At 46.6% G+C, this 24,092-nt stretch overlaps 1 protein-coding gene across 1 annotated transcript; it reads left to right on the top strand.

The window, feature by feature from the left end:
- Nucleotides 1-115: 115 nt before the first annotated feature.
- Nucleotides 116-23,245, top strand: FYB2 (FYN binding protein 2). The gene is made up of 19 exons (XM_071435598.1): nt 116-328; nt 3,478-4,156; nt 5,073-5,267; nt 6,336-6,369; nt 9,334-9,422; nt 9,595-9,623; nt 10,555-10,586; nt 11,416-11,500; nt 11,818-11,959; nt 13,782-13,902; nt 14,001-14,044; nt 14,325-14,394; nt 16,205-16,288; nt 17,538-17,566; nt 18,348-18,408; nt 18,937-19,029; nt 20,699-20,783; nt 22,648-22,822; nt 23,208-23,245. Exons 1-19 carry the CDS (start codon nt 116-118, stop codon nt 23,243-23,245), a joined length of 2,298 nt encoding a protein of 765 aa, XP_071291699.1.
- Nucleotides 23,246-24,092: the final 847 nt, after the last annotated feature.

Raw genomic sequence — 24,092 nt, 5'->3', positions numbered from 1 at the left:
GCACCTGCTTTCTTCCCCTCTCACTCTGACACTGCAGTCGTGCCTCTTACTGTAACAAAAAGCTGAGTTGTGTTTATTGATTTATTTTGGGAGAAGCCGGCGGGTTAATGAGTCGATGATATCTGCAGTGTGCTCTCCTCAGCCTGCCCGGGGTGCCTGGCTTGGCTCCAGCCGTCCCACACCAGGGCAGAGGGCAGCACAGATTAAACATTTACCCACCACAGCTCCCTCGGGAATCAAGATACGGGATGGAGTAAACCAGAGAAATTCCAGAGGGGAACAGGCAGTGCTTCCTCTCGGCTGTCTGGCGTGCCATGTCTTGAATGGGGTTTATTTGGGGTTTATTTTCCTGTGTTGATTCCTTTTAGAAAAGCAGCTACAGGAAACTAATGAGGACCAGTTCAGTTTAGTTAATTAATTGAGAAGATAAGGCTTTGGGAAAGACCTTATTGCAGCATTTCAGTACCTGAAGGGGCTGCAGGGGAGATAGAAAGGGACTTCTAACAAAGCCCTGGAATGACAGGGTAAGGGGGATGGCTTCAAACTGAAAGAGGGCAGGGCTAGATCAGATATTGGGAAGAAATTCTTCACTTAGAGGGTGGTGAGGCCTTGGCTCAGGTTGCCCAGAGAAGCTGGGGCTGCCCCATCCCTGTAAGTGTCCCAGGCCAGGTTGGACAGGGCTTGGAGCAACCTGGTCAGTGTTGAGTGTGTTCATGGCAAGGGGTTGGAACAAATTGATCTTTAAAGTCCATTGCAATCCAAACTATTCTGGGATTCTGTGGATCAGATTCCTTTTGTTTAGTCCAAGGCGTCAGCACAAACCTCCTGCTGGTGCTCCTTCTAAGAGCCACCCTTATCACAGCCTTAAGCTGAGTTTTATTCTGCTTCCTAGACTGATCTTGATGTCAGAAGAACACTTTATTTTTAGGGAGAAAATATGGAAATTTTCTCTGCCCCCTGACTCTGTAATGCTTCTGTCCCCTGACTCCTTAATGCTCGCAGCTTTCCGGCCAGTGGAAGTTTGTTTCCTTTCTTCCTCTCTCTTCCCCTCTCATCTTTGCAGGGGCTTTTGCCAAATGTAGCATTATTCACAGTCAATTATTTGGCCAGATGTAGCTGTAATGCACATTGTGAGCTTTTGGCAGGCCTTTAAATTTATGAGTTTATTCTCCCTGCTTGTCAGCTGGTCTGATTTTCAGGGGACACTGGGGCTCCACGTGTGACCTGCCCAGCACCGTGTTTAGGCTGAGCATCTCCCTCAAGGTGTGTGGATCAAACAGGAGAGCTGCTTGGATGGGGTTTTTGGGTTGAAGCAGCCCCAGCTCTGATGGAGAATTATCCCTGCAGAGACTGGGAGAACTCACTGCACCTTGGAGGGTCTGGCTAAGGTGGGCCCTGTGCAAGGAAAAACAGCATTTTCAGGAGATTTTTTGGGGAAGGGATGGATTGCCCAGCTGGGTGTGGGTGTACAGGAGGTGGCAATTCAACCCCAGCAGTTCTCTGTGTTTGGGGCCATACTTGTCCCTCCTTCCCATGAGCATCCATCAGGCTGCACTCTGGGGGAACCACATCCACTGAGAGTGCATTGAGCACAGATAATCTCCCTCTTAATCAGCCAAATCAGCTGAAGCTGCCGTTTCAAGGCAAGAAGAATAACAATTTGAGGGCGGGAAAGGAAAGCTCACATCCACCCCACTTTAATTAAACTTAGTGCCAAGCTCCTGACTGTCACAGCCCATTTCTGTCACAGCCAGGGCCAGGGAGAGGCCTGACCAAAATCCCCGTGTCTGCCTCACCTGGGGCACACTGAGACAAGCAGGTATTTTTCCTTTCTCTTTTCTTTGTCTCTGAGGGCACTGATGAGGAATTGTTTGCTCCAGTAAAGAAAATCAGTGTGGGGAGGTAAACAGCTCTGAACTCTTCAACCACTGCTGCAGCACGTGCCACAGCTCCTTGCAATTGCATTAGGGCACCTCACTGCTTTATTTCCTGTCTGGCATCACTGGAGGGATTTTTTTTTTAAATTTTTTCCCCCCAAACCTGATTCATCCTCCGTGTGCCTCTGGAAGCTCCCATTCCCAAGGCTCTCTGCTAGATTAGCCTGTCTGGGCAGCTCGCACAGCATCAGGCTGCTGACCACTAATATGAAATATAATTGGAGCAATTCAAACCTCTCCCCCAAGGGCTGGTTCTTTACATCATGTACTACCCTGTGAAAGTAATAAAGTCAGTGAAAGGGGTTATTCAAGAGAAATTGTCAGTGTTTAATAAATCGTGCAATTAAATGCAATAAAACCTCAGTATGCTATTCATCTGTTCTGTCTTAACACTTAAGGCTGGAGCTTTTTTCAGAATAACGAAGTTCTGTCCTAGATAATTTTTTCCAATTTCCTCATTAGACAGGTTCTCGTGAAGCCCTGTGCTGAGCTGAGCTGCCAGAGCAGAGCACCTAATGTAATCATGGCATATAAAAAGTTATAGAGCAGTTCAAGGACTTAAGTAGCTCATAAATTTTTCTTCATATTTTCTCCCTAGTTCAGTTCAGGGCTGAATTTAAGCCACGGCACTGCAGGCAAAAATTGTGTTCCCTTTTCTCCAGTGTGGGATGCAGGGGAGTGAGGGACTGAAACAAAATGTTCTCTAAGTGCCCTTTTAAACTGCACTGTCACTGATTTGCTGCTTTTCTTCAAGAACCTGGGGTCTGGTAACTGTGTGGGAGAGGGGCTGAGTGTCATGGCCAGTGTCCATCACCCACACTGGGAGATGCTCTGTTTGGGTCATGTGTGCTCTGCTTCCTGGAGTGGCATTAAAGGCAAGGGGAGAGGCATCCAAAGAGCCCTGGATGGCCTAAGGGACCCTGAGCTGAACCAGCACCCTGGAGGAAGAGCATTCTGTCCCAGGGGCCATTGGGAGTGCAGCACCAAGGAGGATATTTGGTGCTTCTCTTCTCACGGTGGTTTTCTCCAGGAGGATGGGGATGGATTGGGCATCTCTGGATGGAGCAGCACTGGCCTCTCCCCTGTTTGGTGCTTGTGTACTGAAAATAAAGTGCAGCTTTCATGCCCAGCAGGTGTATAAACAGCATTGCAGCACCCCTGCCAGGAAAGCTTTAGCATTCAATTCAGTGTTTGCCAGATCCTCCCAAGGGAAATTCTCCATCCCTGGGTGACACTGGGGAGAAGGAGGCATTTCCCCTGGCCACACTGCTCCTGCTTGCTTTCCATGCTGTGCTGCTGCATTTCCCCCTGTTTTCAGCTCTTTTGTCTTCACCAGAAGTGATTTGTGAGCCTTTGGAGGATCCTTTGAAAGAGCAAATTCTCCTCTGCTGCTTTTAAATTTTCACCAGGATCGGCATGTCCTTGGTGACCAAGGCTGGTGTGCAGCCTGTTTCTCTCTGAAAACAGGATGATTGTTTAAATTGCCTGTTGCCACCTCTGTAAGCAGCTGCTCTGTGCTCTCCTCTCTCCCCTCACCCAGGAAGGTGTGACTGATTTCAAAGCCCTCCGAGCAAGATTTCAGAATGACTCCAACTCGGCCAACAAGCCAGAGAAGAAACCTTCCAAGGACACCACCCCCAAACCTGGCTCTGCAGGGAACACCACCTCCAGCCCTCTGCCCCTGCCTAAGAGAGAGGTGAAAGTGTCCAAACCTGCCCATGCCACATCCCAGGCCCCTGTGCTCACCCAGCACAGCCCCTTGGCACGGCCTCGGGGTGGCAGGGAGCGGATGGGGCGCAACAAAGAGCGCACGGGCAGCGCCTTGGAGAAAGGGCTGAGCCCTCCCAAGAGCAGCTCAGACCAGCAAGGATCAAGCCAAACAACTCCAGAGGATGCTCAGCTCCCGGATTCTTTCCAGCATGTCCTACAGATCTGGGAAGAGACTTTATCCCGCAAGGAGAAAACAAGTCCAGCCCAGCGGGCGGCCAACTCAGCTCCTGCTGCTTCAGGCAGTGCCAGGATGCCAGCCTCTGGAAGCTCCCCTCTGCTGGACTGGCGTGCCCAGAGGAAGGATGCTCTGCATGGCAGAGGGATTGCCCTTCCTCAGGCTCCCAGAGGACACAGGAGCTCTGATGGAGCAGGTGCTGAGGGTGTGGTGGCATCTGCGTTCTGCCAGGCAGGTTATCGTGCACCCAGAGAGCCACCTCAGCTCCAGAAAGGTATGGAAAGGTGTATTCTTAACACTGAATGTAGAGATATAGGAGTGTATAGGTGATCTGGAAGTGCAGGGTATGGCAGCAGGAGAGAAAAGCTCCTGAGGGTTGGGACCCTCAAACCAGAGGCCGGGCTGCCCCATTGGAATGCTCTGTGCTTGCTCTGGAGGCTCTGGAGGTAAGAAATGGGTCTCAAACTGCTGCTCTGCTTGGGTAAGGGGAGGATTCCCCATATCCAACAATTTTTTAAAAAACTCACTCTGAGAAATTGCCCACATTTTGAGAGTAGGATAAAAACTGAGGACAGGAAACTATCTTAATTTCGCTGTGCCTTGGCCCTTTGCAATCCCAAGTAAATGTGACTTCACACCGGTGTTCAAGGCTGGTCTGCAAAGACAGTTTTTTTCTAATTAAAAGAGCTTAAACCTGAATCCCCACCACCATCTCTGCACCCTCCCAGCTTTGCAAAAGGTCATATTTAAGATCTGAGAATACATTTCTTAGAGAAACTGCTGCTGGGAGACTCAGAGGCTGGGAAGCTCCCCTTGCTGACGTGACTGGGTGATGGGGCACTGAAAACCTTAAGGCTTTGTTTACCCTGGAAAGCCACCTCACCAGAACTGAGCACTGCAAACAGCCACAGCCCTAAATCCTGCTGGATTAAACTGTTACCAGCACAGAAAATTGGGCTGGTGTTTTGTAATCCAGAGGAAGGGAGCTGTCAAGAGCTGAGACCCCAACATGGTTCATGTGGTAAAAATCTGTAAAAATGGGCATTTCTATTTGTTCTGCCATTATGGTACCGTGGTGATGGAGGAGGCAGAGCTGGTTAGAAATGTCAGTATACCAGCTAATGATCCTATGTGAATTTTTGCTCAAGTCAGGGCTAATTGCTGCCTGTCCTTGTGCTTCTCTGGAGCAGAATCAGAACCTGCCTTCTGCCAGCCTGGAGCAGGAAAATGGAATTACAGCCCTGGGAGCAAGTGGCCAAGGATTAAACCTCTGCCTTCAGCTGAATCCCTGGGTCCTGCCCCTGGGAAGCCTCCAAGACCCCCAAAAGTTGATCTCAGTGCTTTCCAAAGCACCATGCCTTTGCTCCACAGAGGAAATGAAACAAGTAAGAGATATTTAGTCGTTTTTCCCCCCAACCCAGATCTGTTCTATAGAAAATGAATTAAAATGAGCAGTTTATTGACAGCTGTAAGGCCGCGATTTCCAGCACACAGAAATCAGACATTGTTACTTGTTTATAGCTTCTTCCTCAAGCATTAATAAGAGCCCAGCAGTTTCAATGGGGCCGATTTTTGCTCTTAATCTGGAGAAGGGATCTGGTTTTCCAGGCTGGAGGCCATCCCATGCTCAGAGACCGGGTTCCCTCCCAAGTGCAGCGTGCTGAGAGAAGTTTACAGCTGGCTGTAAAGCAGCAGCAGTGCCTGTGAGCCCAGCTGATCTTTATCACTCCCCTTCAATGGGAAATGCCTCGACTCTGGAGCACACAACTGTGGGAAGGCACAATAAAATTGTTAGAAAACAGTCTGCTAATCCCCCCCCACTTCTGTTTTAAATACAACAGAGGGCAATGTCGGTAAGCGTTCCGACATCAAGAAATGCAAAAGTTCAGTTTCCCATAATAAAACCCTATTGATGTCGCATAATAGAATATTCTGGACCACTTAGTAAGCTGCTAAGTGGTGTTTCTTTATAGATACAGCCTTAATTACAGCCAGATCTTTAGGCACAACTTTTGATGAATTCAAAGGGAGCTGCTTTTGTAAGAAGGGCTCTGCTGAAGTCTCTTTGGCTTTACAGTGCCAGTTCTTATTGGTGTGCCCTGGCTTTGATAAGAACGAGAAGGAAAGAGAGTTTTTCATTGAAACTGTTTTCTAGCCTACTTGTCCTTTCTAAATATATATATATCTGATGGGGGGAATTAGTTACATTTATGTGCCATCATCTCCATGCCCTCCCAATGATTTCTATCTCTAGAAAGCCTGAGGTTTTAGGCAGGAAATGTGAAATAATAGTGACAAATTAACAGAGGCGGGTCCCCAGTTTGTGCTGGCAGTGCTGTGTCACGGCTGCCTTCGTGTGCAGCAGGAAGGGCTGTCCCTGTCACCCCTCCCGTGTGCTCTGGGTGGGCCTGGGCTTGCCTTCCAACTCTAATCCTGTGTGTCTCTGTGTGCAGCTGCTGCAGAAGAGGATTACCTGACCCCTGAAAGGTGAGCATGGGGAGAGGCCAGGTGTGGCTCACAGGTGATGGGGAGGCCCTGTGCAGGCTGCCCTAGAGCAGAGGCTGGGCAGAGCTCCAGAATAAAGCAGGGATTTATTCAAAGCATCTCCTCCATGGATGCACCTTGGGCAGCACCAGAGCCCAGCCAGGCCTGCACCCAAGATGAACCAAAATGGCCCCAAAATGCACGGCCGGGCACGGGCTCTGTCCCTGGGATCAGTTCTGCTCCATTTGCATCTTGCAGTTCATTGTCCCATTCCAGCTTTAGCCCCTGCAGTCCCACCCTGCTTGTTTTTCTCTCTCCTGCCCACGGTGTTTGTGCTTCTGGGGCTGAGATTTGGATCATTTGTCCTTGGTGCCCAGCTGGAGCAGGAATTGTTTGTTCTCCCTGCTCTGTGCACAGAGCTCACCATCCCTCATATGAAGCTCAGAACTGCACACTAAAGCAGCACAGAATCTAAAAATATAACAGCTGAAACCTGAGGCACCAATGGGAACATCCCCATCCCATTTCCCATCCAGCCTGGAGGGAATGGCCCATCCTGGAGGCAGCAGCTTGCTCCAGGGGCTGCTCAAGGAAGGGGAAATGTGCAAGGCCAGGTTGGATGGGATCCTAAGCAACCTGCTCTAGTGGAGGGTGTCCCTGCTTGTGGGAGAGGGAAGGTTTGGAACTGGATCATGTTTAAAGTTCCTTCCAACCCAACCCATTCTAGGATTCTGTGTGTGATGGACCTACATGGCAAGCTCAAAGCTGGCTGGGAGGGCCCTCTCCTAATGGAGAAAACTTCACCCCTCTTTTCTCTTGTGGGCTCTTAAAGCCTCATGGAGAGCCATATCCATGTCTTTAGGTCTGGTTTAGCTGGTGGGGAGTAGAACTCTGCCATTGCTTTAGTTGCACAGTCATCACCCCCATCCCGTGTGTGTTTTTTGCTTCCTGTTTGCTGTGTACTCAACTTTTGTGTTTTTAGAACAGAAATGCTTTTGAACACTGTTGCTGAAACAAAGCCCTGGCGTAGCCAGAAGGTGTTGGGGGTTTCTTTGCCAGCAGCAAAGGAATTTGTATCCCTGCACGATTCTGTGATCCTGTGTTTGTGCAGCCAGCTGAACCAGGGCACAGGAGCCACTGCCCTCCTCACCCTTCAGCTGCCTCCACATGCTGAAGTGAGGTTCTTGTTGGGTGGTGGTCCAAAATCACTTGAGTTTGTCTGAAACAGCTCAAAAATCTTGCAGACACAATTCTTTTTTGTATGCAGGGAGATCCTGACTTTCCTGGTGTCTGACTTGTCACGAGTGGCTGTGCAGCAACCTGGGATTTGTACAAGAGCAGCAAAAGCGGGGGGAAATATTCATACACGTGTTTTGTTGTAGGTGTGGAAAGGGGAAATGGATCAGCTGAACCAAAACAAAGAGAGGGGAATTCTTAAAATACTTTCTGTGCCCAAACAACTCCTCCAGCTATCACAGCAAGTTGTTCTTGACATCATGAGGTGCCCCTGCCTGTGTGGGCTGGTGTTAACTTTTAACCTGTACTTGTCAGAAGAGAACTGGTCAAAAAATAACCTCCTCCTTGCTGTTCTAGCAATGTAATGCAGCAGGGTTAGCTGTCCTGCTCCAATACTTGTGATATGGTCCTTACAGTAGGTCACTTGTTAAATATTAACTGTGTGATAACAGGGGAAATTAATTAATTAAACTTTGGCATAAAAGCAAAATAACAGCAGTTTGGGGACAGGAATTCCCCTCCTCGAAGCCTCACCTGGAATGAAGTCTGGTCTCTGAGAGACCCTGACATAGTCTCTTGTGCTGACTATTCCTGGGCTGTGTGGGGTGAGGAGCACCCTGTGGGACAGCAGGGCAGTGTCCCAGAGCTGGGGGCTGCAGGGGACACCCCTGCCATCAGCACAGCCTCCTGCTTGGCTTCGGGGGCTGTTCCTTCTCTGATTTCACTGCTGTCAAAGCGCACCTTGAGGTTCTTGTTCCTTGTGCTCTGGTTTGCCCTTGGTGCTTTCTCAGTTGAAGCTGAGTGGTGACAGTGAGGTGATTCCAGGAAAAACAGACCCTCCCTGAGGGATTTTTACAGCTAGAAGGAGGAAGTTCCTTCTAGAATTCTTCCTTCTGCTCTTTCCCCACCTTACCCTGTCCCCCACGTGTGTTACGAGCCGTGTCTTGTGCTTTTGCTGCTTCCTGGTGCATTCCTAAAATGCCAAAAGCTCCCTCACTGTGGGCGGGGGGGGAGGGCCAATGGATTCGCCCGGGTAATTCAGGAACGCTGGGGTTTTACCCCTCCATCTGCTCCCACATTGCACTAACGTGAATTTCTGGAGGAGGAAAGGGCAAAGGAGAATGGGGAGGTGGGAGCTGGGCTGGGGAGCCCAATATTGGGGCTGTGTGGTGCTGGAGCTGTGGCGCTTCCCCTCCTCCTATGGCTGGCTCCTGCCCCTCACGGTGCTGGCATGGCTTGAGAAGATCAGGAGCAGCTCCTTTAAATGTTCCTTTCCACGAGAACCCACGTGCCCAAGAGTGCAAGCTGGGAATTGTTATCAATTTCAAAGTACCTGGGTAGGCTTGAAAAATGCTGCGCTTCGATTTCCTTGTTTTGGTTTGGTTTTTTGGTTTCTTTTTATTTGGGTTTTTTTTTTTTTTTCCTGTTTCTACTCGAAGGATGGCTGTAGGCAGGAGATTCTAACCCTGGTAGGAAGTCTCCTGATGTGCTCTGAGCCCTGTAAATGCAGCCTGGCCTCCCAAAGGACGAGCAGTGGGAAGGTTCAGCTGAGCCCTGCATGTGCCACAGGTCTCCTCTCCCTCTGAGGAATTCCTGATTTCACCTTGCGTTTTTGTAGGCTCACTTTCAAAGCTCTTGATTTCCTTGTCCTCAAGATGAATTTTTTTTTTCATACTACTAAAAGGGATGGGGGGAAAAAAAAAATCTTTTCTCTCTTTTTCATCTTCTCAGTGCTCAACTTGAAGAGCAGAATAATTATGAAGAAGCCCCAATGTACCTGAACCAGTCTGGGGACACCACAACCTTGTGTGTCATTGAAGGTACTTTGAAAGGCAGCACTGGGAGGTGAATTATATGCTAGCTGGGAAAAAAAGCCTTTAAAATAGGAAATAATACAGTTTCTTGTTGAGAAAAGCTGAGTTTTACACCTAAAAGTGCAGTGACTTTAACACGGACTAAAAATTAATATCTGTTCATAAATATCTTTCCTAGCACCTAAGGCAGAGCCTCAAAAACACAAGGTAAGTGTTCTTGAAAACTTCTAATATCTGTATTTCTTACCTGCCAAGAATTTCCCTGCGTGCTGTCTGTGAAGACTCTCAAAAAATAAATAAGAAATTGCAGAGGGGACACAAAGCCTAATGAGATTCCCAAACATACCAGTGGGAAGAGTCAGTTCCCTTGACTTCCACTGCAGAAATGTAAGGAAGTGATAACACCAACTGCATGCATGTTGGTGGTGCACCAAGTGTTAAGCACCAATATCAAGAATGTGAATTTTTAGAGGAAAAAAAAAAAAAAATCCACTGCAATGTTCTGGAATTTCCTGCCAGGGGTGAGCTGGTGCTGGTATTCCCTGTGTGAGGATGTAAAAGCAAAATTGAGCCAGGCTGCTTGGCTTGGCAGCACACTTGGAGAGCTCATCACCCCGTGCCAGGAGATGTCCATGTCCTGGCCATCAGCTCTGGCCATGCTCAAACTCTTTGTGAAATGTCAGACTCCAGTTTCAAGTCCTGGCTTGCAAAGCCATCGCACTGCCTGGGAAATAGCACAGCTCTCCAAACATATTTATCTCTGTGTGATTTTCAGAGAGCTTCTCTGGCTTGGCTGGAGCCTCACTTTATGGCAGGCTGGGAAATCTTTATTTAAATTTAAAAAACTTCCTCCTCTGCAAGCTCTCCTTTCTGTAACAGCTTCCATGCTGACCAGTAGCTTCACTGGTCCAACCCCAGCACTGTTTTATTATCCCTGGATAGTTTGTCAATATGTGCATTCCCTGTCCTGCAAAGGAGATGAAATATCCTTTTCTGATGACTATTCCAAACATAAAATACTTCTGGGCTTTCTAAAGAAATATTTCTTTAAATGCTGGTTGACAGTTGAGGCCTTGTGTGAAAGCTTGACTGCTGAGAAAAGCACAGTGGCTGAAGGCTTTCCTCTGCTTTATTCTAGAAACAGAAGATTTTCCCCTTTGCCAAATCCAGGTAATTTCCTTTCCTCTCCCTCAAACTTCTTCTAGCCCCACAACTGATTAGGATTAGGAATTGAATATTGTAACACTCAGTAAATATAAAGAAATTTCATATATTTCATGACCAAGACAGCAGAGATGATGCCTTTCTTTGCCAGCACTTGTGGTTTCTAAGATTGCTTTCATTCTAAAACATATCTGGGGGGGGGGGAGATTTTAAAAAAAATTACACTCTCTATTCCTACTGAAACCTGAAAAGTGCAAACAGGGAGAGTTATGAGGCTCTCAAACCAGGGCACCTGGCTCTAGGTCCAAGGCAAGGCAAGGTCCATTCTGAATTTCACCCTACAAATGGCACACTTAGAGCTCCTTGTGGTGTGTGTTTATGGTCACTGTCTGAAGGCTGGGTTTTTTGGTGGTGATTGAAGGGTTATGTGATAAAAAGGGGTCACTTTTGTGGGTATTGTTGTGATGCTGGGAAAAAAAGGTATCAAGTCCTGCATCCTGTTGCTGTTTCTTCTTGCCTAAATCTCAATACAGTGTGGTGAGAGGCACATTGTGAGATCCAGGTGCCACCACAAATGGATCTATTTCGTCCTTTCCAGCTGTGAGAAAACAAAAATATTAATTTGTCTCTCTTCCAAGAGTTATTTGTATTATTCCTGCGTTACTACTGGCCTTTAGATTGGGATTTGCCCTCACTTTGCTGGTGGTCATTTGGGCATCTCCCTCATTCAGAGGGAAAATGAGCTTCTTGTTTGGGCACTGTCACAGGGCAATGTGTTTGTGGCTTTGCTGAAGTGTCTGTGTGCTGAGATCTCTCTCATTTCTGAACATTTCAGTCCAGAAAGAGCTCTAACAGAGGATGAAAAAGAGGGAAAACCAAGTCATGAAAGAGCAAAACTGGAGGAGAACAAAATGTTCGAGGTATTGTATCCTTGAGGTTAATTTTAATAATTATTATAGGACGTCTCTTCTCCTTCTGTCCTCTCTCTGTTTGGGAAACAGTTGAGGAAACATTTTGGGAAACTTGAGCCCTTAATCCCAGGGGGTTTCCACCTTCTCTTTTGCTTGTCCATCACTCAACTGCTTCAGCCTGAAAGGTTGATGGGGAAGGGTGTGAAACTGCTTTAAGTCCACAGATAATTGATATTCTTATGGATGCATGGATGTGTAATAGAAATCTGCACATTAGAAAGCTGTTTCTAAGGGCTGCACTGACCAAACCCAACGTTGGACCCCAGACAGGTGGAAATGAGTACATGTCCCCCAAGGCAGATGGCAGAGGTGGGCTGAAGGTTCTGCAAGGGAAGCAGGATGTGACCAGTCCCCAAAATGCAATGTATCCAACCCCACCAGGGCTGGCAAAGGACAGAGCAGAGCACTGTGAGTATCTCCTTGCACCACTGAGCGTTTCCCCAATCCCCAGCCCCATCTGCTGCCCAAATGTCTCTTCCATATGGGAAATAACGATAAATTTGGATGCAACTCTTGAACCAATTTAGTTAAACCGGGGCAAAAGGTTGCCTGAGCGTTTGTATTCTGGTGTGGATCATTTATTTTGGCTGTGCAAGCAGCTTCCTAAGCTGGTTAACCATCTGCACGGCTCCGGCCGAGGTGTTTGTTTTTCTAGCAGATTGCCCTTATCCTGAGAGCTGAAACCCATCTCCTCTGCTCCTCATCATTTATGGGCTCTCAGGAAAGGGGCTGGCCAAGGCTTGGGGTAGCAATGAGCAGGGTGAGAGCCTGAAGCCTCCCTCTGTGCCTCGCTGAGATGGCTCCTTGCTCCACCTCCTCGTGGTGCCAGGCTGACTTTGGGCTCCTTTCTGTCAGGATGCTCTGGGGCAGTGGCCAGAGGTGCTGAAAGGCACCTCAGCTGCACAATTAAACCAAATCACATCCCCTCTGTAAGCACAACTTCAGCTGTAAATGTTCATGGGTCCTGTTCTGTAAAGGCCCTGCGAGCCACTGGTGTCATCTGGGAGCATTTCACAGATGAAAGAGAGAAAAGTGGCTCTGCTGGGCTCTGTGGGCAGACCAGGAGTGTGAAGGAGAAAGTGTAAATTGACTGTGACCGTGGTTATTTTTATTGGTGTGGTTCTCAGGTATTTCTTTTTTTTATTATTATTATTATTTTAAATCACCTCATAATAATTTTCTGGTTTGGTTGGTGTCTGTTTCTGTAAAAGATCTTGCTGGTTTGCTTGACCTTTGAACAGCTGCAGGTAATTTCTGCTGGGATTTTTTTTTTTTTTCCCAAAGTACTCCTGGTGAGCCTCCTGCTTCAACAGAGAGGCTGATTTGGAGATTTTGGTCCACCAAATTTGGATGTTTTGCAGAAGTTTTGGTCTTTAGCTGGATCATATTGAGGTAGTGCCTGTGTCCAGCAAGATCTGCTGCATGAATCAGAATGGTTTGAGTTGGAGGGAGCTGAAAGTTCCTCTCCTTGCACCCCCTGCCACCTTCCACTGTCCCAGGTGCTCCAAGCCCTGCCCAGCCTGGCCTGGAGCACTCCCCTTGTTCATTTACAAACATTATCTGCTTTTATTTGTGTGGCTGCATTTCTGCATCGCTCCCACTCTCTCAAGTCAGTTTTAAGGTTCTAACATTGCCACTTAGGAGCTCTCCAGGAATAATCTGTTTCCAACCTCATGAGGTGCAACTCCCAGGCTTGATTCCAGCCCTCAGTGAAATCCATCTCAGGGGTGCTCATCCTCCTTGGGTCCTTTCCAAGGGGCTGATTTACAGGAGTATTCCAGTGGAATGGTTCATTATTTGGTTCTTAACATTTCCACCAACCATGCCAAGCTTTCCCTCCAATCAATTCTCTGGAGATCCAAGAAAAATCTCTTGGATGCTTTTAGGTGAGGAAGATTTGGGTCAGAGCTGCCATAATTGAAAAAATCAACAGACATTTTAAGTTCTTTAAACATAAAATGTTTTTATGACTTTTAAAGCTAAAATCTTTGAAAATTGTTCACTTTAGTTTCTTGAAGTGTCTCAGAGCAAAGAATTTCCTGGAATGGAAAATATATTTGTAGGCTCTTATTTGTTGTGTTACGCTCAACAGTTTTCCTTTCTCTGAGAGGAGCTCCTCAGAAAAGCTCCTAAAACAAAGATTTTTGTCATTTATTTATAATTTATTTCATTTATTTATAATTTATTTCATTTATTCATTTCATGTATTTATTTATAATCTCATTTCCAGGGCAGAGCATGGGTTTTGGTGCTCCAAAGCCAGAAGGAACAGCCTTGGGCCAAACCCCTGGGCAGTCTCTGCAGGCCCCAGAGGACATCTATGATGATGTTGAGGAGCTGCAGGACAGACTGTGAGTGTGGCCCTGGGCTCTTGCAGTGCCTGTGCCTTGGAAATGTCATTTAAAATCCCTCCTGCAGAAACCCCCCATGTCACACTTGTGTCTTCCAGCAGCCACGGCTCAGATGCCTCCAGTTCCTTCACTTCAGACAGCAGTAAGTGGGGAAGCTCAAACAGAAGCTGCTTTCAATTTGGGCTGGTCCCTGGGAGATGCTGGGAATGGTTTTGTTTCACTTTCAGCATCTCCAGTGTCTCCTCCTGGCTGGGTTGCTCTGAGTTCCCATTAAAACCAGTGGGGAGTAGTATGCACGTCTAGCATGGAATTCATTTGAGCAGCCCTGAAGAGTAAAATGTAAAAGGTCTGGGTGCAATTTGTCCAGCAAACCTCACCTTACTGCTCCTGAACTTGTCCTAATGGCATGCCTTGGTTCTAAGTTTCAGGAAACAGCTATGAGGAAACATATGAAGATGTTGAGATTGGGGGTGATAACCCAGCAAAACCAGGGTAAGCTACAATTTCTTAGCCTGTATTTTGAAATTCTGGCCATTCAGCCCTGATCTCACATGCCAGGTACTGGCTGGAAGCCTTTTTCTTTTTTTCCCTTGACTCAACTGCAGAAAGTTGTTGTGTGGGTGGGTTTCTTCCCTTCCTCCTCCCTCTTTCCCCTTTGGCTAACACTTTGGGAGCAAAAAGCCATTGCCAAAATTAAATCCCAGGGCAGTGAGGGGGATTTTTCCTCCTGTAACACCCTCCATCCTTTGGAAATGCTGCCTTCCCAAACCTATTCCTGCATCAAGCACACAGCACAGCCTCACTTGCCTTCTCTTCATTCAAAGTGTTGCTCAGCTCTAGCTGAGAATTGGCTGCGCCTTTTTTTGTGTGCCAAAAAGAGGGGATGCTCACGGAACAAACAGGACAAAATGCTCCCATTTGAGATCACAGAAGGCTGGAGAAGAACCTGATGTTCTGTAACTAACCTGCAACCTGCTCATTTTTTATGTAGCCTCTCAAGATATTTGCTTTCCACGGGGTGTGTTATAAAACCAATGAGTTTTGCAGCCTCTGGTTTGTGCACTGCCTGAGCTTCCCAAATGGATTAGGAGGTGTAAGGTGAATTTTAGTTGTGTTTTGTGTGGTTCCCTACCCTCGTGCAGTAAAAGTTTGCCTTTGTAAGGAACAGAGACAGCCTTTGGGAAAGGCACATGTGGCACAGGATTGCTGGAGTGCATCTGGTGGCTCTCTCCTGAGGAGCAGTGTGGGAGGAATAACAAGGTGTTGCTGAGCATCTGCTTTTCCCTGATGGATGAGAAGCTTGCACTGGCCTGCATCTGCATCCCAGCCCAGCTTCCGTGTGGATGTACAGCCTGTGTGTGACAGAGAGGGAGGGAAAGGGGGAAAGCTGAACCCCCTGGAGGTGGCAGGATGGTTGTTAAAAGAAGGAAGTGTCATTTCTCTGCAAATTGTCCGTGGGAGTGGCGCGGTGGGGGAGCAGCAGCTCCTCCATCCAGAGGGAAGGGGCTCCCACACGGATCAGGCACTTCCCCATCCCTGCCTCTTCTTCACCCCGTGGGTGCACAAATTAAACTCTCCCTCAAGGGGAGCAGTGCATCTTGCTGGGGCTGCAGAGGAATTTCAAGGCCCTCTGGGACCAAATTCAGAGGTTTCAGAGGTCAGGGTCCTAATCCCCACACCAGCCTTTCTGTGATCCCTCTATTGATCCCACGGGCAGGATTAAGTGTGTTGAGACACATAAAGGGTTTTTAATGGTCCTTGTGCAGGGGTAATGACCCCCAGGGGAGGACCTGGGTTGCCTGCAGATACTGTACAAGAAAATTGCAGTTTAGATTTGCAGCCCTTTGTAAACTTCAGAGAGAAGCGTGTGCCGAGGACCGTCCTCCTCAAGGACACACACAGTAAAAATGTGTGATGGAGGGTGGCTCAGAAGGTGCCCCTGATGTCTCTTTAAAGGTCACTGCAATGCTTCTGGGTAATGCTGCCCTTTCCTCAGGAGCTTTCTCTCCCAAGAAACCTGGATCACCCTCTAGTTATTGGGTCAGAGGAGAACAGCTTCAATTAACACAGAAAAATTTAAAGCTAAGCAAAAATATCATCTTGGGCTCAATTATTAAGCACCTTTTGCTGTGCTGGTGCTTATCCCAGCGAGTCTATGATCCACATGATGCTGTCAACACTTAAATTCTTCTGAGCTGAGGTCCAGGGTCTGCTGCCCTTCCTTTCCCTGCCTCAGGATCTCTGGGGCTGCTTCTGCACCTTGTGTCTCTTTGAATTTAAAACCTGCTTCTCTTTTGGACAGAACAGAAAAACAAAAGAGATTTGCAAACCTGTTTAAGATAGAAAAGTTGAAGCTGAACAATTTCAGGCTCAAGGACAACCTCAGGTAAGAAAATGCTGGTGGTCTCACCCCTTCCCACTTCAAACCTGAGCATTCCTCCTGGCAATTATTGGAGAGCAGGAGTTCTAGAAGTAAGGAATACAGATTTTTTTGGGGGGAAACATAGCTCAAAAGTGCTTCTATCAACTCACTAGGAGCTACTATGGCAGCAGTGGCCAATGGTCCATCTGTGCAGCTTCTACAGAATCTGTGGCATCAGGAATCTCCTGGAGCTGGTCCCACAGCAGTTTCCAAGTTTTCACAGATTTTCTGCTGCCTTTGGCACCTTTCTGGTACCTCAGCATGGCACAAGGTGCCCAGGGGAATGTAGGAAGGTGATACCTGCTGCCTTGACCTGGGAGCCAGGATCAGGGACAGCCTTGTTGATGTGGGGTTTTATTCCAGGTTCCATTCAGAGCCAAGAGCAAAAGAAGTTTAGCTCACTGTTAAACTGGAGAAGTTTAACAGTGAGTTTTCATTCTAAAGGGGCAGGGAATATTGTATAACTTCCCACAGTGCCTTTTTGGGTATTCTAATTTTCAAAACTGTCCATAAGTTTCCAGGGAAATTGCCTTTTCCTCAGGTGTGCAGAACCTGCAGAACCTGTCCTCCATTGCTGCCAGCGAGAGCCTCACCCTGTGCACAGTGCCTGAACTCCAGGAAAACACTGCCTTTGCTTATTTCTTTGGGAATTCCAGGTTAAACATTTCCTCTTTCATGTCAGGAAGGTTTGTTTTCCTTACAAACCTTTTCACACAAGATACCCCGCAGCAGCTCCTTCAAATATAAATATCAATACAGGGAAAGACCCACCAGCTTTTGTGCCATTCTCCTGTTTCAAAGAACCCTTAAAGCTCCTGAAATTATCTTAGATATCTACAGACATTGTCACCTGTGAATTCCTGGACAGCCCCTGATGCTGGCAGACTTACAGGAAGGAATTACCACTGAGTAAATATTCCAACTGTCAAGCAAAGCCCTTGCTGTTGAGAAGGGCAGCAGGAGTTTGGACTGTTCTTTGGGTGCAGTGTAGATCTTTCCTGCTTGATGAACACATGGCTCTTATTGCTGGAAATGCTTATTTAGCAAGGGATATCATTTTGGGAAATGCTGTTGGTACCACGGAGCCCATGCACCTCCACCTGTCTCTGTCACTTCAGCAGCATCACTGACAACTTTTTGGGGGCTCCTCGTGGCTTTTTGGGCATTGCTGATGTGCAGATTTGTTTCTAAAAGCCTTTTCTTCTATCCACAGACTGGTTTCCATTTCAGTGCCAAATTTAGGTAAGCACATACCTGTACCTGACTCCTGGGGATTTGTCTGTGTGTTTGAAGAGCCAAATGTTTTGTACAATCAGCCTGGTGCACTGTGCCTTTCTGAAATTTATGTATTGTGGCAGCAGTAGCCTTGAAAACTTGATAGAGATTTGTGTTTCATTTGAGGGTGGGGATTTTGCTCATTTTTGGGTGGTTTTGCTTTAAAGAAGAGCATTTCTCCTGCAGATCTGGGTAAATCCAGCAAGGTAAGGTGTGAAACACTTACCCATGCAGAACCACTGCTGGCAGTGGTATGTGAGCCCAAGGCACTCTGGCTTTACAAAACCCTTTACAAAGGGTTTTACTCTTTGTAAAGCTCTTTATTCCTGCCTGCTGGAGAGTCAAGTTCCTTTACATAAACAGGGTGGATACAGCCTTAACCTTGAGAATTTGAACACAGGAGTGAACATACCCGAGTCCTTGTGTTGGGAACGCTGCCTGGGCTGGCTGCAGTGCAAACCTGGGGCTTTGCTCCTGCTCCTGCTCCATCCATGGAGCTGGATGGCCAAACCCATGCAGAAAACTGCCCATAAACACAACTAACCAACCCAAGCATCACTCTTTGTGCTGAACCTTTGCTGGGTGTTTGGGAGCTCCGAGGCTCCTCTTGCATTTCCTTGGCCCCTTTGCGTTGAGCAACAAGCAGCAGCTCAAATTTTCCTCTGCAATAGATTATGTGGTGTGATTATTTAACCAGGCTCAGAGGGACATCTCCTAATCATTTTCTGTCCTGCATTTTGGTTGACAGCAGCTGTGTCCCAGGAGGACAACGTGTATGATGATGTCGCGGTGGAGCAGAGAGAGACCAGGTGAGGAGGGTGCCCTGTCCTGGGGTTGTCCTCAACCCAAGGAGATTTTCCTCCTGGCACAAACCTGTGCCAGGTACTGTAACCCACTGAGGGTCATGATCTGGTTGGGATTCAGTCCTCTGGAGACAATCCAGGTGCCCTCCCTGTGTGTGTTTAATTTGGCAGGATCTGTTACCCAGTTAGCGCCAGAGACGTGAAAAGGAGAGAGCAGCTCCCTGAAACACGTGAAAAATCAGATCTTTTTCCTAAGGAAGGAAAACTCCGTCTCCCAGACCCGATTATCAGCCCCGTCCTGGCAGGCTCCCTGTCAGAAAAATTACTTTTAATAGGAACAGCATGTCCTGGTGTCTTGCTGCCAGATGACTGCGGTGGCTGCGCGTGCTGGTGTAAATCACAGCAAGTGTTTGCATTTCAGTGCCGGGCTGGGGGGAGATGGAGAAAAATTTCAGCTCTGTAGGCACAGGGATCTGGGGAGGGGACACAATCTGCTGGGAAAAACCTGAATTCCTGCCTGTCTGCTCCTCTCAGAGGGAAGGATGACAAGTACAGAGCCCGGATGCCAAAACTTCGGGTGGTGAAAGAGTACAAGGACAAGAGGAAAAGCATCGACGACGTGGAAAGGTCTTGATTTCCATTCTGTGCTCCCATTTTGTCTGACTTTGTACACATCCCTGAGTGCTTTCAGGAGCAGGATGTCCCTGATTGCACAGACATTTTGTGTTGGTTGATAGTCCAGGGTCCTTTCCCTTTGAAGCCAAATTTCAGGAGTCTTTGCAGAAAATATCTCAAGGGTGAAGCAAACCCTTGGATCTGAGCTGAGCACAAGGGGAGGATACCCAAAGGTCTTAACCTGAAGTCTTGTCATGATTTTCCACTGAGCTGAGCCAAAAGTTGTTACTTCCCATATATTTGGCTCATTTTTGCTATTTTAGTAGATTTAGATTAGATTTTTGGAAGGAATTCCTCCCTGTGAGGGTGGGGAGGCCCTGGCTCAGGTTCTCCAGAGAAGCTGTGGCTGCCCCTGGATCCCTGGAGGAATCCAAGACAAGGTTGGACAGGATTTGGAGCAACCTGGGATAATGAAAGATGTCCCTGCCCATGGCAGGGGGTGAAACCATTCTATGATTCTAAGATTCTATGTTTTTGGTAAGAGCCTAGTGTTTTAAAGTATTGATTATTTGGGCTGATTGCCTTGACTCTTGCTGTGCCATTTGTGCATAAAAACAAAATTTTTGTTGTTGTTGTTGTTATTGGTGCTGCAAAAATTCACATGGAAGTGGGAGATTTCCTTTCCCTTTTAGATCACAAAAATGTGCATCACAATGACCTTTTTCATTACCTAATACATGGGAATTTGAATGTAAATCGGAGGCCCATTTTTGGGTTCTCCCCACAGAGTTCCTGCATGGGGCTGCTCAAGCACCACTGGTTGTGCTGTGCAGAGTCTCAGGTATAACTTTACAGACCATCAGGGAGTCCGTGCAATTTCAGCCTTCCCTTAAAGATCGCAGATTCCCAAGCAGAAATCCCTTCACAGCTTAGAATTCCCTAATTTCAGTTCTTGTTTCCCTTCCTCTTTAAGTGCATCAAAATGATCCAGGGATGAATAATTTATTACAAATGGGTGGGCAGGTTTTTTGTTTGGTGTTTGTTTCCTGTCTTAGTTTTAAAATGAATGCTAGAGCTGTAATTTCACGTATCAGAAAGAGTGGCATCCCCATATGCAGGGAATGCCCCACTCCCTTTAAGTGGGTTATAAGAACTTGTTTTCCACTTTACAGTGCCACATAAATGTTTGCTTGGGGGACTTTCTCCTCTGTGTGCTAAAAATCCCAAAGAAAATCTGGAGAGCTGCGTCAAACCCCACTTCCATAAGACTCAGGATGAGAGTTATCTGGGGACCCTTTATTTCTGAGCATAAATAAAACCAGAAGGAGAAAAACTGCTGGGGGAGAAGTGAATTGTTGACTTCCATAGAAATGGGGCTGATTTGAAACACTCAATAGAGAGTTTATTTGTTCCCACGCTGCTTACAGACCAAAGAATAAAAAAATTATCCCAAGTGGAGATACAAAATGGCTCAAGTTGTGCCTCACTAAATTTGAGTTGTCTGTTCACCCTTTTCTGAGAAATAGGGATGTGAACTTTGTGTGCTTTGCTATTCCAAGAGTTCCTTGCAGACAAGGCTGGAATTAGGCTCTGGGTTGCAATTTCAGATGTGCCAGGGGTTATTTAATTGCAGCTCAGAAATGCATATATGTATTGTGTGTGTGTGTCTCTCTTGTTGCAGAAATATCTTCAAATTCAAGAAGAGCAGTGAAGAAAAGAGCAAGAAGATGGACAAAGAAGAGAAGTTCTTTAGAGAGACATTTATGGTATGTGTCTTTTTCTGTCAGGGGAGGAAAGCAGCTCTGTAGCCTGTTTAAACTATTCATGTTGTTGGTCCTCAGCTGTGCTGGGAAAGTTTTCCCCTGACCTGCTGCCTTCTTGCCTAAGCTGGGGTCTCTAGAGGAGAAAGGCAGCTCTGTGGTTTGCTTAAAAGACACCTGGTGGAACCTTCTTGGTCCTCAGCTGATGCCTTAGGATTTAGCTTTTATATTTTTCAAATCCTGCATCAGGATTATAACACTGCATCAGTGTATAACTCTAAACTCCATATAAAGCATCAGTTAACTCTTCACATTTTGGTCAGACAAAGCAATCTCTCTAGGCCTGATTTTCAAGGATGCCTTACTGCCTCAGGCCCAGAGAAGCACAGACAAAAGTGAATTGAGGGGGAGCAAACTGGTGCGGAGTTGTCTCCTCACATGGGGCACCAATTTGTCAGATTAAGCCCTTTTCTGACCCAGAGATTGGGCAACTGAGAGGTGTTTTAAAAACTTTTATTCCATTTTCAGTCTCATGAGAAGTGTGAGACAATACAGATGTTATAATTCAAGCCATCACAATCAGAAACCAACTATTTCCTAATTACAATATGTTATAAGTGTTTTTTAGCCTATCAGCTTTTGCCACACCATGCTGTAGATGCCTTAAAGCCAATAATCTAAAATTACCCCTGGTGGGTCCTACTACAGTGCATCTTTCCTAGTTCTATTTCTCAAAAGTATTTAGTCTTATCTGCAAGGCCATCCTTTGAAACTTGCTTCTAGTTCCATTTCTCTCTCAACAATGTCTGTCCTGATCCATGGCATTTCTAAGTTGGCATTTCCAAGTCAGTATTTCTGGTTTACATACAGATGCACACTGTGTGTGAGCCTAGTCAGGCTTTGAGAATTTTTCTACAAATCCATTTCCCACAATTACCTGAAGCTGTAATTGGAGGATTAATTGATATGTAATTGGACCAAACTTATAATTGTCAGAAAAACTCATGACCACCATCTGTCTTGGGTGTAGCCTCTGGGAGGCTCCTGACTGCCCAACATGTACCTATTGAAGGCCTGCAATAAATACCTGTTGTGGGTCCCAGGATGAGGTGAGATACGAGAATTGACTTTAAGTTCTTAGAAGGTTGATATATTATATTATATTATATTATATTATATTATATTATATTATATTATATTAATAATTATATCTATAATTATATTATATCTATAATTATATTATATAAATATGTTATATTTATATTATGATATACTAAAACTAATACTAAAGGAAGAGAGAGGAGACATCACAAGGTTAGACAAGAATGAATAATAAAAACCTATGACTGACCAAAGAGTACGACACAGCTGGACTGGGATTAATCATTAAGTAAAAACAATTCACATAGAACCAATCAAAGATACACCTGTTGGTAAACAACCTCCAAACCACATTTCAAGCAATCAGATACTTACTTATTGCTTACATTTCTTTTTTGAGGCTTCTCAAGAGAAAAAATCCTAGCAAGGGGATTTTTCATAAAATATCATGGTAACAAATACCCACTTTTATTTCTTCAGATTTTATTTCTTCAGATTTTATTTCTTCAGATTTTATTTCTTCAAATTTTATTCTTCAAATTTTATTAATTTTGTCTAGCCTCTGTTTTAGGTAGCCACTTCAAGGCACCAGTCCCACTCCCCTAATCTGGATCTCCATCAGAGGTGTTGCTGTGCCTTTTCTCCCCCTTCTCCCCAAAGCCTCGCAACCCACCCTGCAATCTCCACCTCCCTCCCTCCCCAGTGCCCTTCCAAGGCTGCACACCCAGGTACAGAATAACCCGTGCCTGTTCCCTGTCCTGTCCTGCAGTACCACCAGGAGATCCGCGTGCTCGCCAGGGCCCGCGCCGCGCGCTCGGTGCGCAGCCAGCGCCGCGCCGACCTGCCGCTCACAGCTGGGGAACAGCTGGATGTCATCGACACCCACGGCACGGCCCACGGCGCCCAGCGCCACGCCGTCATCTGCCGCAACGCCCAGGGCAGATGTGAGTCTGCAGCCCAGCTCCGGGTGACAATCCACCTCCCCAATCCACCTCCCAATCCACCTCCCCAATCCACCTCCCAATCCACCTCCCCAAACCACCTCCCCAATCCACCTCCCCAATCCACCTCCCCAATCCACCTCCCAGTCCACCTCCCAATCCACCTCCCAATCCACCTCCCAATCCACCTCCCAAGCCACCTCCCAGTCCACCTCCCAGTCCACCTCCCAGTCCACCTCCCAAACCACCTCCCAAACCACGGCACGTCCTGCGTGCTCGGCCACCTTTGGCCAGGTTTTGCTAATTCCCTTCCTTTTTGCTAATTCCCTTCCCTTTTGCTAATTCCCGTCCTTTTTGCTAATTCCCTTCGCTTTTCCTCCTCCCTCAGATGGGTACGTTCTGGTGGAGCACTTGAACTTCAGGTAATCTCTGATTTTTTTTGTTTATTATGATGCATATTTGTCGGAACCCAGGAAATTCCTCTGGTTGCCCCGGAGGACTCGAGCCCTTGGCACAGAGCACAAGACCCCTGTGCCTTTGATTTAGCCCTTGGAAAAAACAATTACCAACTTTTATATGAAGAATTACAAGTCAAGAAATCTTAAGTAGAATAATAGTTTGTCACGGCGTGAAAAATAGATTTTTGAGGTTTTTAGAATGGGGGCTCAGGATCCCAAGATGGAGGAATTTGGGTGTGCCCTGTCCTTCTTCTTCCTAGCCTCTGTCTTCTGGGTGATGTTGGCATTTTTGGATTAGTTTAGTGCAGAAACTCACTGTCTAATAGAGGTGATAGGTATTGGGAAGTTATTGTAAATAACATACACATAATTTTTTCTATAAAAAGATAACACCAGTGTGCCTCAACCCAACCTGCCAGACAGACCTCAGCGGGGGGGAGAAAGAATTTTATAGATAAGAAACAATAAACAACCTTGAGAACGAGAACAGAAAAATCCTGACTCCTTCAACTGCCAGGCTGGGAAAAAAGAAGTTTGTACTTATCTCAGAGTCACTCTGACCAGCAGAGGTTCTGAGACATATTCTGCACTCTCTCCTGCGTGGGGATAGCTGGAGAAATGTACTTAAAACTTCTGAAGCAGGGGGAGTTAATGTAAACAGCCAGTATGAAATATTAAATAAGTATTTCCAGTTTTGCTCTGCTGCTGGACAAGTTTCCAGTCCAACTGCAGCTAAAAAAAGCCCTGTCCAGTCATGACTTGTGTAAATTGGAGATTCCTGACTTGCCTTCAGATATGCCATATTAATCCACATC

This window comes from Agelaius tricolor, unplaced genomic scaffold, assembly GCF_023055355.1.
Source record: "Agelaius tricolor isolate 1412-34295 unplaced genomic scaffold, bAgeTri1.0.p SCAF_11, whole genome shotgun sequence".
In the NCBI taxonomy this organism is placed as follows: domain Eukaryota; kingdom Metazoa; phylum Chordata; class Aves; order Passeriformes; family Icteridae; genus Agelaius; species Agelaius tricolor.
This window is presented reverse-complemented; position numbering and strand designations above follow the sequence as displayed.